General features: G+C 37.6%; 1 protein-coding gene across 7 annotated transcripts in view; it reads left to right on the top strand.

Annotated features, from left to right (window-relative positions):
- TNIP3 (TNFAIP3 interacting protein 3) overlaps positions 1–15,980 on the top strand; it is a 39,314-nt gene that overhangs the window by 10,105 nt on the left and 13,229 nt on the right. For 4 of the 7 annotated variants that reach the window (XM_049631112.1, XM_049631111.1, XM_049631109.1 and 1 more), the window contains 5 exons: positions 509–637; positions 5,314–5,433; positions 8,279–8,404; positions 12,426–12,476; positions 13,349–13,489. In XM_049631112.1, the coding sequence (XP_049487069.1) occupies positions 509–637; positions 5,314–5,433; positions 8,279–8,404; positions 12,426–12,476; positions 13,349–13,489 (567 nt within the window). Of the gene's footprint in view, positions 1–508; positions 638–5,313; positions 5,434–8,278; positions 8,405–11,936; positions 12,197–12,425; positions 12,477–13,348; positions 13,490–15,980 lie in introns of those variants that run through there. The other 3 variants (XM_049631116.1, XM_049631110.1, XM_049631115.1) reach the window with 2 other exon arrangements.

Genomic DNA, 15,980 nt, shown 5'->3' with positions numbered 1-15,980 from the left:
CATTTGACCCTTGAAAGTGAGGACTGAGGATTTTGAGCTTTTTCTGGGGTCATGAAACTTACTTAGTAGCACTAAGGAGGAAAGAAAGATTTTTTTTCTATCTGAACCCTGTCCTCCAACCAAAGAATATTGCTTAAATGGAATGTCAAGGGGCGCCTGGGTGGCTCAATTGGTTAAACATCCAACTTCTGCTCAGGTTATGATCTCACAGTTCGGTTCATGAGTTCGAGCCCCTCCTTGAGCTCTGTGCTGACAGCTCAGAGCCTGGAGCCTGCTTCAGATTCTGTGTCTCCCTCTCTCTCTGTCCGTCCCCTTCTTATGCTCTCTCTCTCTCTCTCTCTCTCTCTCTCGCTCAAAAGTAAATAAATATAAAAAAAAAAAAATTTAAAGGAATGTTAAGTGAAAATCTAGCAGGTTCTGTTTTTATTGTATTTCAGAAGTATTCCTACAACATTATCTCATCTGAATTTTATTGATTTCAGTTTTGTTTTCTTGCTGTTTATTTCAGAAGGAAAAGGAGAGCCTAAGTGAAGAATTACATGAATTGAAGAAAGAAAATAAGCTTTTGAAGGAAAAAAACACTCTTGCGAGCAAGAAGAAGGAACAGTATGAATGTGAAATAAAGCGCCTCAATAAGGTACCAGTCCAGGTCAATCTGGGGAGCTGGAAGGAAAGGTCCCTGTAGAAAGAGCACATTCCTAACTGAGAGTCACAACACAATCTGTGCAGCAGTACAGCTCCTGGTCTTGGGAGCCTGCACAGGAGCTTCTCTGTAATTTTATAAGTCACTCGTAGCTGCATCTTTCAGCCAAGGCTTTAAGGAATACATGTCCCTGCAAAAAATCATCATGAAAAAGAAATGAGGAGTAACTTCAGAAGATAGTAAGAACTTTTTTTTTTTTTTAGTTCAAAGAACCACGTAAAGCAAGTGGGTGTTTGGGAACAATAGCATATCTCTTGGTCAACCACAAAAGTTTCCTGAGGAAACAGGCTGCTCTTTAAAATCATCACTATGGAGCTGAGTATGATGCAGACTGTATGGAATCATGCTAAAGACCAGCCCCAAGGCTGATATGGTGGCCTTCCAGAGAAGAAGGCTAAAACTCATTTTTAATTAGGGTGTGGGGTCTGGGGGATGGGGGGAGGAATGGAGGTAGGTGTGTTAGAAAAACACAAGTGGTTAAGTGCCTTGGCTTCAACTTAACTATTCGAAGGGGCTACTTGTGGAGTGCTGCCAAAGGATGACTCTAGAGAATTTGTGCATTTGTGTGTGTGTGTGTGTGTGTGTGTGTGTGTGTGTGTGAGAGAGAGAGAGAGAGAGAGAGAGAGAGAGAGAGAGTTTTATGGACGGATAGCTTAATTTCCCTGGGGAAGGGATTGCTCACTTATTCAAGTTAGTAATTAAATCCTTTGCTGTTGATTTTTCAAAGGGCCACATCAGATGTGGACCATAGGAGCACTTGTAGTACATGTTTGAGTCAAGATATTCATCTCTCAAGTTAGATATCTCTTGACCTAAGTAATAGAAATTGCCTTCCAAAACAAGAGTGGGCGATTGGCCTTGAAAAAGTGGTCAGTGCCTGTGCTTTTCGGACTGTGTATATTTTAGTCTGGACTGTGTATCTTTTTAGTGTTCAGAGGATCATTTAAAGATCCCCAAAGGGTTGAGTATGTGCCTGTATGGTTGACAGAATGCTTTACAAATGTGATGCTGCATTTGATCTGTTTGTGGGGCAAGTTACTGGTCAGGAGAAAATGGGAAAGTAGAGACTAACATCATAAACAATGCACTTCTCTATCCTCTATGAGAGGAAACAGTGTTCAGAGATACAAATTTAGAGCAAATAAATTTTCCCTTTTATCCTCTGTCGGAAATCCTCCACAGATGAATTAGAGGAACTAATGTTGGGATTATGCTTGAAATCTTTCCCATCTGTGATTTGTTATTTGATAAGTTTTCTTCTGCTCTCTAATTCATTTCTGTAAATGTTGACACAAGAATATACACCCTATAGTAATTAGAACAGCCATGAACTGTTTTTTGCTCCTATGTGTACCCTTAATTTTTGTGTCTCTGTATTTATAGTCTAATATTTTCAGTTAGTAAAAAATTTTTAACTCTTGTGATTATAATAAAATTGAGAAAATGAGAGAAATTAATTTGAGTAAAATTCAGGCCTTTATGCAAATGTCACCTTCTCAGAGGATTTTTCTGGCTACCCTAATTAAAATTACATATTCTGTCTCTGATATTCCTATTTTAATGTTTCATTGGAATTTATTGCTATCTAATATATATTTAATGTCTCATATTAATTACCCTATTTGTTTCCTGTCTCCCAATCTTGATTGTAAGCTCCATGAGGGTAGGACTGTGCAATCGACTTCTCTATTTGGCATAGTAGGCACAGTATTGAGGGCTCATGATACTTTTAGTGGCCTATTAATATGTTTAATTTCTCTCAAAATCTGAAAAAAAATGGACCTTTAAGTCAAAAAAACATTTTCATATTAATATGAAATATATTCATCTTTGTAAGAATGCAGGTAGGAAACATAATTTTAATATGCATTTATTTGGAGGAATGGACTCACAAATACAACATAATGTAGCCTAAGTTTTTCTAATTTTTTCATCCTGTGTTCTGGATGCCAACAATAGGGCATTGCTCACAGTATGTTCTTAAATATTTATTGAATGGATAAATTAATTAAATAATTTAGCTGGTACATAATATGTTCAGTAGCCAATTCTGGCCCCAAGATTCATGCTTTTTTTTTTTTTTTAATTTTTTTTTTTTTTTAACGTTTATTTATTTTTGAGACAGAGAGAGACAGAGCATGAACTGGGGAGGGTCAGAGAGAGGGAGACACAGAATCGGAAGCAGGCTCCAGGCTCTGAGCTGCCAGCACAGAGCCCGACACGGGGCTCGAACTCACGAGCCGAGCTGTGAGATCATGACCTCAGCTGAAGTCAGATGCTTAACCGACTGAGCCACCCAGGCGCCCCCCAAGATTCATGCTTTAGCAGGCATAACACACTACTTATGAGTAGTGAAAAAAAAGTAATAAAAGGATACTTTAAGCCAGATGTACTTCCACTATATCTATACCTTAAAATATCATTTAAAAAGCATAGATAGAAAGTGATGAGCTATGAAAGGTTTTTTTCTCATTTAGTGAATGTATTAGTATCTAAGGAAATGTAAGCAATTACTATTCATACATACACTGTGGATTGTTTCTTCTCTTAGCACAGGAATAAATAAAAGTTACTTAAAACGTTCATTTGGGTAGTTGATTTTGCACACCCTCCATCACAGCTGGAATTCAGGGCCCACCCTGCTTGCACTAGCAGACCCCCTGCTGACCCATTCACCACAGCAGAAATTTGTAGCATATCAGCTTAGTAATTAACATATGGTTTTCAGAAGTTCACACAACTCTGTGTACTCAATTCGGCTTATTTGCTTTGAAGGAAATACCCAAGGGCATTGTTTTCATTGAGTTCTTAAAGAGAAGCCAGATGTTTAACCAAAGTGAGAGAAATTACCTGAGGCTCCTCAACCAATGCCACCCATGGGCAAAATTGATTTATCCAACATCTCACCATTGTGAGATGGGTAGATCTGTTTAGTATGCCTGTGCTGATAGTAAATTACTATTCTGGAATAGGTTATAAGTATTTGTTCAAGGAAGTTAAAAAACCCCAAGATGGAATAAATGTCTATTCAACTCACCTTTCAGTTATGACTCATTTGAAAATTTTCTAGAAGCCTGAATAGCATGAAAGGTAGACCAGGAAATTCAAATATAACAACACCCACAAAAATAGTCTGTTCATAGGTGTAGAATATGAAATCGGCATAGTTGATTGTCTTTAACTCATTTGGCTCACCCCATCCTAGATTTTCTCCACTTTTAAAAATTGTAACTAATATACTACTTCTTAAAACCATGTAGCTTAACAACAAGTTCTAACAAAACATAAATTATGAAACAACTTTTATTGTTTCTTTAAATTCTTCTTGGAGGAAGAAAAAAGTTCTTGTTTCTCTTGCAACTTCATGAAAAATGATATTTACATTAGGCTAGACAGTATCCATAGACTATAAACACATTCTATTAGGAAATTCCTAGCCTGCCTACAATATTTAAGACCATAACTTTGTTTTGTTTTTCCTACTTTTATGATCATATTGTACAGTAATGCAGGAAAGTAAGTTACAAATAGTACCACCGAACGAACATCATTGAAGCTACTAAAGAAATTCAGAGGAAGTGAAGTCTTGGAGTTCTGAAAGCGAAACGTTTCTGTTTGTATAAAGGGATCATTTGATAATGAGCAAGTAGTCATATCGTATGTGGGCTCTGAGACCACACCAGGATGAGGTGTGTTGTGTCTTAATTTTGGCGGCCGTTTTATTGAACTCGATCATGAACCAAGGTCTTCAGGATAGAGAGAATGTATTCTATATGATCTGACAAAGTATAGGATATGTAAGGTATTATGGTCTAGTGAATAATGATGGTTGTCTAAGAGACTCTTGTTTCCTTCATCTCCTCACCCCACAGTAAAGCCAATAAGTTGTACTGAATGTCAAGAAAGCAGAGCTTCTCTGCACCCTGTAGTGAGTTCATGCATGTTTTATTGGAGAATAAATATGACTATGGCTAAGCCAGGGCATGGTATACTGAGGAGGACAGTACAACAGATCTAAGGAATAGTGATCTGCACAGGTTCACATTTCTGTGGGTTTTCTTCTCTCCTATTGGGAGCAGGGCTGTAGAACACAGTATCACTCAAAATGTCATCTGGAACCAGCAGCGTCAGCTTTTGAGGATTGCAGATTCTTAGACCATCTCCTTAGATCAACTGTTTCAGGATCTCTGGGGAAGGTGCCCAAGGATTTGCTACCTCTCCAGCTGATTCTGATACTCTAATGTTTGAACATTATTGATAGAGTCTGCTTTTGATTGAAGCAGGAAATCTGAAAAAGGGCTATTGATATGTTTTCTTTTCATGGTTGGCTTGGTGGAGCAGGACATCCCTGACATCAGTATCGGAAGCCCTCCTTAATAACAATGACAGTTGAATAACATAAGCATCATCATGGAGAAAAGACAGATTCTGAAAAAAAAAAAATCATATGCTAGAAAATGAGAAGGAAGACAAGTAATTCAGTCATAAAAGGGGCATCAAAATGGAGTTCTTTCTTGTGGGGGGGCATTTGAGATAATTCTAATAATCATAGAAGAATTCATAAGATGTGGTAACTCTCAGTTCAACGGTGTGCTTATCTTATAACCTAGGCTCTTCAAGATGCCTTGAAAATCGAGTGTTCTTCATTTCCGGAGGATTGTTTGGGAAAATCTGAACTGGAGTGCAGACATAAGGAGATGAGAACAGAAATGGAAGTTCTCAAACAGCAGGTGAGAAGTGGAAAGTGACATGATCATGTGGAGAACACAGGGCCCATTGTTCATGCTCCTTTGGATGGTTTTGGAAGTCTTCCTATTCAAAATGTGTCCAAAATTATTGCATTTATTTTCATTAGAATTATGTAATTTTAAGGCTTGATAAGAGAATATACATCGGCTAGCCCAACTTCCACTTTATGAAAGAGGGAATTAAATTTCAAATGGGTTGAATGGCTTGTCCAAGATCATACGGTTAAAAGAAGGACTTACTAATTAACCTTTTTGGTGAGATTTAATTAGCACTGGTCCAGAGAACTTCATGTAGACATGATTTATTTTGAAAACACTATTAACCCAAACCCTGGACCTTTTCAGCAAATGGTAGCAGCCACGCTGTTACTCCATAGCCGCTGGTTTCCAGGCCTTTGAACAATGAGGGCAGTTTTAAAGGGAAGTACTGTGCAGTGATCATAATCTCTGAAGAGCCAGATCTGCTCATCTACCGCCACATATGGATGGCACCACCTAGCAATTTATTGATGCACTTCTCCTTCCTCTTCCCCTCTCACCCAACCTCACTCCATGTCACCAAGTGGACAGAAGAGTAAAGGAGGCTTTCTCTAAGCTTCTATATGTATCAGCAACATAGGGCTGTGGGCACTGCCTAACCTATCTGGGTCTAAATTTAGTTCAGCCAGCTGGAGCTAGCTTAGCCGAGGGGGCCACCCATGCATAACACATCTCTTTTCCTGTAGAAGGTTAAATAAACTAATGAAGGTAAAGAGCTGGGACAGTTCATGGCGATGTCAATAAATATAGGATACATGCAGGAATTTTAATCTCTGAAGCACGCATTGTCAGTAATATATTAGCAATGGGGGAGAGGATGTTATGGAACAAAGGGCTGGGAAGTATGTCCCTGGAACTGATTTGTTGACTGTTTTGCTCTGAGCAAGGCCATTTACAAGGACTTTTGATGCAATACACCAAAGAATTAAGCAATTGTATTATTGTTGTTGCTGTGTATTGTTATTACTTCATAGGAAGTAACCTATCTGTAAATGTAAAAAATTCAGAGAAGCTGATGTTAAAGTTGAATTTTTTCTTCTGTCAACCCCATTTGAATAATCTGCCTCATTACATTTAGCTTCAAATACATAGTTTAAAATAAGCCTATAAAGAGAGTAAGAGTACTAAAACTCTGCCAAATCCTCAACTCCTAAAGTACCATTGGCACTAGCCAGGATTCCTCTGAAAAAAAAAAACTACTTCTTATGTTCGGACACTTGAATCATCTTGGATGCTCTCATATAATGTATCCCACATGGAAGTGAGTCACTCTTACACATGCATGGAGTTTACAGCAAGGGTTTAGCTCATGTTGGATGCAGACAGTGGCAGGTATCCTTTTTTTCACTATCCTCAAGAGGTCCAGAATCCATCTTCTTAGTTTTTCTGTGGCTCTTTTGCTAACTTTATGCATACACATTTTAACTGTGCATATTTCTAAATGCTCAGCCACAATCACTGTTTCACTGAATGTCACATGATACACTAAAGGAGTTAAATTCACAAAGAAACTGAGTTGGAATCTTGGCCACCTGACTGACATGATGACAACGCTATCATATTGTATTTGATAAAGAGTGTTCAGTTTTGATCAGATGAGCTTCTCCCATTTCAAATGCCTCTGGTAATTGTTTACAGAGCATTGGTTTGACTCTGTCTGGAATTGAGCCTCAGCCCTTAACTAAAACCAAAACCACAACCAAATGTCAGCTTAGCTGGGTGTAGTTCCCTTGCAATGCTTCTGGTGAATAAAACCTTCAAAATTAAATGTGCATATCTTCATCTAGATATATATACAATGTTTGATTTCATCCTCTCTTGCCTATTATATTCTGTCCTATTATTATTGACTTTAATCAGCCTCTAGTTAAAATGTGCTGCATTATTGGGGGTGAAGGTGCAGTGTGCATTAATACTAATAGACAGAAATCTAGCTACTAAGTTCCCATGTAAGTTGTACTTTAAATCCTTGTCTTAAAGGAACTTATTCCCTAAGCTTCATTTATTTTCATAGTTCCATATACTAGCCTCCAAGCCATCAGTCGACACTATGCCAATTAAAAACAATAATGATTAAATCTGTTTTTCTTTTGGTTTGATTGCTTTTCTGGAATATTTGGAGTATTTTATGAGAGGCACTCCACTAAAATATTACTATGTTTGTTTGTTTTTAATGATATACCCCCAAAATTACTGGGGCAAATTGTGAATACCTTTTAACAATCATTTTGTTTTTCCACATCCATGAGCCTTTCATTTCTATCTTGTGTTCAACTTATTGTTATATTTGGAACCTAGCATGCCAATATTTACTGGCTTCACTTAACAGCTATTGTCAGTAAACTGTCTTTTAGAACTTCAAGCACCATTGGTACATCAAAGCCTTGTGTTAGGGATGGGTGACTTGCTCCAGGATAGTGACACTTAACCCTGGGGGGCGGGGCTCATCACAATAAGGAAATGTGCAGCAGAATAATGGGTGAGGACAATGGGTGAGGATAATGGGTGAGGGGAATTGTTTTTCTAAAATATCCGAGCTGTTACCTTAGTTCTGAATTCCTGACACATACTCAAGGAGGAAAAAGTTGAGAACTACCATTCTAAACAAAGCAAGAGATGAAATTTTGGCCATATCCATTAGAATAGAGTCTCACCATGAAAAAATATTCATGAAGAGGATAGGGATTATTCAGATTGGACAAACCCAGATAGTACCTCTTCTGAAATCCATTTACAATGACTTAGGAGAAAAGGATGCTCACGGTAACAGTAAATCGATATTTCCTAGGTGCAAATATATGAAGAAGACTTCAAAAAGGAACGATCAGACCGAGAAAGACTTAATCAAGAGAAAGAGACTCTACAGCAAATTATTCAAACTTCTCAATCCGAGTTGAATAGGCTGAATTCTCAGGTATCAGTCAAAACAAAAATAATCTTTACCAGCTCATGCATATTGTTTTTAATTTTTTCATTAAAAATTTCAAGACTTTGGGCTTCTGTTAATTGACATTGATTTTCTCTGAGAGGTAAGCACCTGGGATGAAATCATTCTTAAACAATCTCATAAAGAGATGAAAATGACTGGAGATTTCTTTTAACTTAAGTATATTAAGGAGTAACCTAAGAATTTGGATTCCAAAGTCGTGTATAAAATCCAGTTCTTCTGATCTTTTTCTCATATTTATCTTGGTGGAATGGGAGTTGAACTACCTAGTACTCAAAATTCAAATCCACAATGCGCCAGCACATTGAAGTTGTTTCTAAACTCTTGTCATTTTCTTTGAAGGTCTATGGTGGAATGTTCCTGTCTTCCAAAAACATACATATCTCTGAATGTCATTTATATATATAAAATACTGAGAATTTTGTTCGCTGGGTTCCCCAGCTAAATGTGACTGGCACACTCTCAAGGAAGCCACATAGCATTTGCCAGTTTATTGAAATAAAATATATTAAATATAAGCACATTACAATTAAATGGAATAGGATATATTAAGAGTAGACTCAGCAAGTTGCCACAATGGGTAAATATTGATGTTAATGAGGAAGATGTAGCTAACACAATTTTGGCTTAAGAAAAGAAAATGAACCACAGAATTTTTGATTTGCAAAATCATCCAATACTTCTAAGTAAATAGGAAATTGTTGCGGGACATGGTGTGACAGCTCCGGAGCTGCAAGATTCTTAGTCTCCAAAGAAATTTTTAACTATTTGTCATCCCCTTCTTCCTGACAGAAAGTATACTGTGAATTAAATTTAATTTCTTTTCCGATGTTTTTCAAGGATTCACTTGAAATTCCTAATTTTACATGCAAAAATCATTTGGCAGAACTATTTTCCAAGAAATGGAAAGGAATAAAATCGTGGTAAAAATATAATAAAATGAAAATAGTGAAAATAGTTCAGTTCTGATTACTCTCGGTGAGGAAATCACTCTGAATTTGTATCCCTTATATGCAGAGCTCCCTTAATTTGTTCTAAGTTGTCACTGCACAAGTTATCTTACCTCCAGCCATATTTTAACTTGATTCATTCTACTGTATTAAGTTCAGACTGATGATAAATTTATGTCTGAAATTGGCAATGTCCTTGTCATTGTAGAAGGTCTAGTGCATCCAGGAACACATAACCATCTAATTATACTATAGACTATAATCCACAAGTAATTTTCATTTCTGTATCATCTGCAAACTAACTTTCTGTTGATATTAACAAAATAATGCATTGTCTACATACAGTATGGGATAACTGTGTTAATGAACTAAGGGATAATCTTAATGATATCTTAAAACTACCAACATTTTTCTTTAAATAATGATAGTCCAAACATTTATTTTTCAAAAGTCTCACTCACTCTGGTAAAAGGATGGTAGAGTTCACAAAGGGAACTGGTAGATGGCTTAACAATCTATGTTAAATGTATTAACAGCAGATTAAATGCCATGATATAATAGAACTGGCATGATGTTATTTGAATAGCATATTATCGGTGGTCCAAATGGGCCATTTGACCAAAAAAGGAATTTTTAGGTCAAATCATTCTGGCACTAGTTGCTTACATACCAGAGGTTATTCATTCTATCACTAAGGATATTTTAAGTCAATGACTGATAAAATAAAAGTGTGGTGAAGGGCAAGATACTTAGAGATACTTAGGAGTAGGAGAAATTTAGGGGTAAAAGCTTTGTGTTTGTGCCCGCTTTGACAATCAGGAATGACATTGAGCAACTTCTCCAACTTTTCTGTGCTTCCTTTTTCTTCCTTCATCTGTAAAATGACAAAGTTGAACCAGATGATCTCTAAAATATTTCTTATAATTCTAAAAGCTCTGTCTCTAAAGGTGAGTTACTAATTCTCATTATACTCACCTGTAAAATATGGATGATGGTTCCTACCTCATAGACATCACAACGTTGTTTTCAGGGCTAAATGAAAACAATCTATACAAAAACATCTAGCTTCGGTCATGGATCACAGGTATTTCACAAATGATTTTTGTCTATTGGAAGGGGAAGTTTTTAAATAGAGTTTAGTTGTACAATTAACATGCCACCTTTAGTTCCTTGTAATTTAATTTTGATGCTCACTTTCTTTCTGCAAGGCACTTTGTTATATACTATGAGGAAATAAAAAAATGATCCTTGCTACTATTAAAGACTCACAGTACAATGAGGGGGACATATATAGTCTATATTTATCATTTGTGGACTCCATGTTTGTGAATTTGCCTACTCATGAAGGTGTATTTGTCACACCAAAATCAATACTAGTGCCACCTAAAGTCATTTGTGAACATGCAGTGAAAAACTTGAGTCACCTTATATGCTTGTTCCCAGTTGAGGTCCAATAAGTCCTTGCCTCCTCGATTTGGCTCTCAGACTATAAAAAATGTCCTTTTTATGGTTTATTTTGTGTCACATTTTCTCATTCTTGTTCTTTTTGTTGGTTCTTTCATTGCTTAACATGGCCCTCGAACGTAGTGCTGAAGTACTACCTAGTGTTCCTTGGCACAGGAAGGCTGCGCTGTGCCTTACAGAGAAAAGACACATGCTAGATAAGCTTTGGTTAGGGATTAACATAGTGCTGTAGGCCAAGAGTTCAATGTTAATGCATCAACGGTGTATGTGAGATGTCTTTAACAGAATCATGCATAAAACAAAATTATATATTGATCGGTTAACAAAAATGGTATGATCAGAGGCTCATAGGAACCTAACCCTGCATTTCTCTAGGAACACTGGTTCAGTTAGCCACTTTAGTGTTCATGGTGACTTTATTAGAACATAACTACCGCAGATAATGAAAGTTGACTGTGCACAATACACATCGGACTATAAAAAGTCACACAGAAAATGTATAATGTTAAATGGGAGGACGAAGGAAGTAGAGAATAATCCTGATAGGTGAGACTTGGAATGGTATCATTCAGTGGGGATATATGCCTCACAGGGTTGTGGACCATGCTGTGGAGGGATGATGATAGCATGACTAATGAGTCCAAGAAAAAACAGCTTTCTCTCATTGTGTCAGAGGTTGAAGGAATCCAGAGTGGGTGACTCTGACTGAAGAGGTTGGGTCTTAAACAGTGAGAAGCCAGAAAGTACAGTAGTGTGACTCTGAACAAGTTACTCAACATCTCATGTCTCAGCGTCCTCATCTGCAAAGTAGTGATAATAATATTTAAGTATCACACAGAGGCACTGGGAAGATATGGTGAGTTACTATATGGAAAGCACTTAGATCAGTGCCTGGCATGGATTAAGTACGTGTACAACTTCTAACATTTATGATGGAAGCTTTTGAGTGTACAGCTGACCAGTTCCAGTACATTCAATTGGCAGTGGAAGCTGTTTCTGTATCTATATCTATTCCTATGTCTCTAGATATTTATATCTCAGTATATCAACCTAAAACTTAGACTTACAATACTTTCAACAAATAGGGAGAAGAGTTTAAAACTGTATTCAACTTTCCGAAACTTCGGGAATTTCAAGATAGAACCAGTACACTTCTAGAAAATCCAAAACTTGACTGTTTTCACCGTTGGCATTGCTGCTATCAGTGCTTCACCCCTTGACATCTGAGCAGGTCATTGACGGCTGGGTCAGGCAAGAGTAACTTTAGGGGGCACCTTGGTGGCTCAGTCTGTTAAGTGTCTGACTCTTGATTTCATCTCAGGTCATGATCTCACGGTGCATGGGATCAAGCCCCGCATCGGGTTTCATGCTGAGTGTGGAGTATGCTTGGAATTTTCTCTACCTGCCCCCCCGCCCCCCCCGCCTCTCTCTCTCTCTCACTGCCTCTCTCTTGCATGCGCTTTCTCTCTCTCTTTCAAAATAAATAAGTAAACATTAAAAAAGATGGTAAAGAGTAACTTTAGAACAAACCATGTGAACTCTTTCACAAACAGATGTCTTTGTTTTGTCCATAGATAAAAGCTTGTCAGATGGAGAAAGAAAAACTCGAAAAGCAGTTAAAACAGGTATGTTGCTCCTGACCTGAATTCAACAATCTTCTTGTCATAGTTGAAATGGCAACCTTATGTTCCACCCCCACATGTATTTCCAAGCACAGCAGTTCTTTGTGGTTCCAATTAAAGACATATTCAAGCTCTGCTAAAGATGGCCCAGAACACCCATGCTTTTCCTTATCAACTAAAATGTCAGTGGACACATAATGCTTAGGCACATCCAAAGTTTCTCAACCCTAATGTGCATGAAAAACACATGCTTTTTGGAACATGTTAGCAGTAGCACAAGCCTTAGTGTGTGTTCATACAAATGGAGATCTCTTCACAGACCCACGAACACCTGGGAAATATATTTCCTTGGTATTTTTTGCAATTGCTTACACAATTTACATTTCAAAAATTAAATCAATTATTTGTGCCTTTTTTTGAGAAAATACAGTATCTTCTTGGGCACTGAAGAATTCTGTCCCATTGGTTCTCTAGTAGCCTTCAGGAATGAATATTTCTTCTCTTAATACTTGATTTCCTCTCTGGACTTTAGTTATGCTGTAGGAATCTCTGGCTACAATTTAAGAACACTTGTTTTATGGCTTCCTCGCTGATTCTTCTTAAGCAAGGATCCTCTCTGAAGATAACTCAAAAACATCATGTTAACTCTATTCTTTTCAAGTGTTTCCAACTTCTTCAAAATGAAAAGCTAATTAGAGTTTCACCCTAAGTGAAATTTGACCCACGAGCCTTATCTATATCAGTCCAGAGTCTACATTGATACATCTACTATGTCAAGTTAGGATTATGCAAGAGTTAGACTAAACCTTAAGATTTAAGCCAAACCTGTGGTTGTACGAAGCAAGTATCAGTGAAGTGTCAATGTGGCTCCCCAGTTCTACCCACTTCCAGTGAACGGACAATATTATCCTCCTCAGATGTATTTCCCAATCTGTAACTGTGGCTTGAATTTCCATCTGCGGGATCCATGCACACTGGCAGACCCTGGGACTGCACAAGATCTACATAAGCACCCAGTAAGTAACAGCTTGCATTTCAACATACAAGTGCTTATATTATCTAATAAGTGCTGGTATTTTTTTTTTTTTTTTTTTTTTTTTTTTTTTTTTTTTTTTTTTTTTTGGTAAAAATTATGTCTGTTTCAGGGGCACCTGGGTGGCTCAGTCGGCTGAGCGTCCGACTTCTGCTCAGGTCATGATCTCACGGTTTGTGAGTTTGAGCCCCACGTCAGGCTCTGTGCTGACAGCTCAGAGCCTGGAGCCTGTTTTGGATTCTGTGTCTCCCTCTCTCTCTCTCTGCCCTCCCCCGCTCATGCCCTGTCTCTCTCAAAAATAAATAAACATTAAAAAAAAAAAAGAAATCATGTCTGTCTCTGTAATCTGAGCATGTAATATTCTCCACAGAAAGAGCCTCTTTTAATCCCAGCCTCTATGTTACAGTTACAGTGGTCAATTACACTATAATCATCTTTTGGGGACGCTGGACCCACAGACCACACATAGATATGAATGAATTAACTGAAATGTATCAAGTTAAGCTGTAATTCTTTGAAAGAACATATAACATTTTATACGGGTCCTTTTAAATGAAATGCCTGACTCTTCCAAGAGGACATTTTTGTCTATAAAGAAAAGCAAAGTGAATATAGCAAGTCTGAGAGATGCCTTTTTCAGTTATAAACTTATGTTGAACTACTGTGGACATTGCTACATTTGTGCCACAGAGGTTTGACATTTTCCAATTAAAAGGATATTCCTAAAGCATCCAAGAAAAAGTGACCCACTTAAGTTGCTCTCTGTGACTGTGTCTACCCAGGCAAAATGAAACGAATAGTGGAGCAATTATTTGTGAGTGGAATTGATTTGGACAGTCAACCTGAATAAGTCAGAACCAAAGCACCCTTCTTTCCTTTCTCCATAGCGGTATTCCACCCACCCTCCCCCATGGTCTGGATGCGTCTCTAATTTGTGTTTTGGCTACATAGACAGAATCTTTATACCGGAAAAAACATTATACATTTTTTTGCATTTTGGAAATGTTCAGACAGCTCCCCTCCTCCTTAGTTTTTATTAGCTGTGTTTTTAATTATGCAAAGAATCTTGAGAATCCCTTTACCTGGGATTTTCCTGGCAGAACATGTATGGAGAGCATGATTCTTTTGATTGCCATAGTTTTGTATTTGAGTGTAACTCAAAGCCCTTTTCCCAAGGGAGGAGGTAATGACTCTTCGGGTGGCAGAAGGATGTCAGAATTTAATGAGCATCCTTTAGTTGACCCCGGTGTGACACAGCACACTGCTGAGAATTTGCTTCATTTTGTGTTGTTGCCCCATGTCACTTCTGTGACCCACCCCCATTTCCTTTTTTCTTTACCTGCTTGCTTACTTTTCAGTCTTCACCAGAAACATTCCTTGGAATTCCCAAACATAGGTATAATTCCCTAAATTTGCTTTCAGAATGTAGAAGTAAATTAATATTGGGGGAAACAGAAAGAGACAGAAATGTACTTTGGAGTTATCTCCTACAGGTTGGGAAATTGTAGAATTATTCTTGTGAAAGGTTAACTTATAAAGCCAATGAGTCAGGCAAGCTCATCTAGAAGTAAAAATGACTATTGTCTTCAAATATTCATTTATGGAAAGAAGGCAGAAATTCACCTAGTCTAAAAGCTCATCAAACTTTCCTGATCAGTTATAAGAGGAGTGGTCCAGACCTTGTAAAATTATCACCAAATAAAGGTCTGTATTTGAAAAAAGATTCTGAGTCATGTATGTAATGGCTTGTATTCAGTTAAACAGTATTCAGTTAAACACGATCTTGCTATAACAATAGAATTTAACTCCCAGGGTTCATTTAAAAAGAATATTTAGTGTTCTATGCTTATTTCTAAGCCTGAATTAAAACACAAGCGATAGTGTTTGTAAAATTACAGTATATTTGCCTTCTTTTGGCAACTCTCCTGGAATATAAAACTGAGGCTCACGTCACTTATCCTACGTGTTATTTGAGACATCTAAAAATAAACGAGGAGATAAAAAACAGAGGTGATCTCATTTCCTCTTTTAGCTTTTTTGTGGACCAAAAGGAGCCAAGAGTCTAGGTGTCTGAGTGGGGGTAAAGTGGGGTCAGACTGTACTAAATGCAGCATTTCTTAGTGTCTTGTCAGATAATTGAACTTTAAGGCTACTTTCAGTGGTCTGGCAGCCCTGTAAATGCTCCCTGTTGGCTCATTGTTAGAGAAAATTTCCCGGAGTTATTTTCTGGAGGTAATTGAATAATAGAACAAAAGGTCTGTATTCTCCGTGTCTTGGGGGAGGAGGGGGGCAGGGGTGAGCATTGGCAGCAGGAAGACAGACCATCCTCAGGGGCAGGTGAACCTCAGATTGCTGTGTTCCAAGTGGTTCAATACAGAGACTCTCATCTTAGAACGGAATCTTGAAATTCAGGTCTATAGCTCATGATTTATTCAATGCAGTTTGTTTGACATGTTCCTTGATATTCAATATCT

Source organism: Panthera uncia, chromosome B1 (genome assembly GCF_023721935.1).
Source record: "Panthera uncia isolate 11264 chromosome B1, Puncia_PCG_1.0, whole genome shotgun sequence".
Taxonomy (NCBI): Eukaryota; Metazoa; Chordata; class Mammalia; order Carnivora; family Felidae; genus Panthera; species Panthera uncia.
The sequence above is the reverse complement of the archived record's forward strand: the minus strand, read 5'-3'. Positions and strand labels throughout refer to the sequence as shown.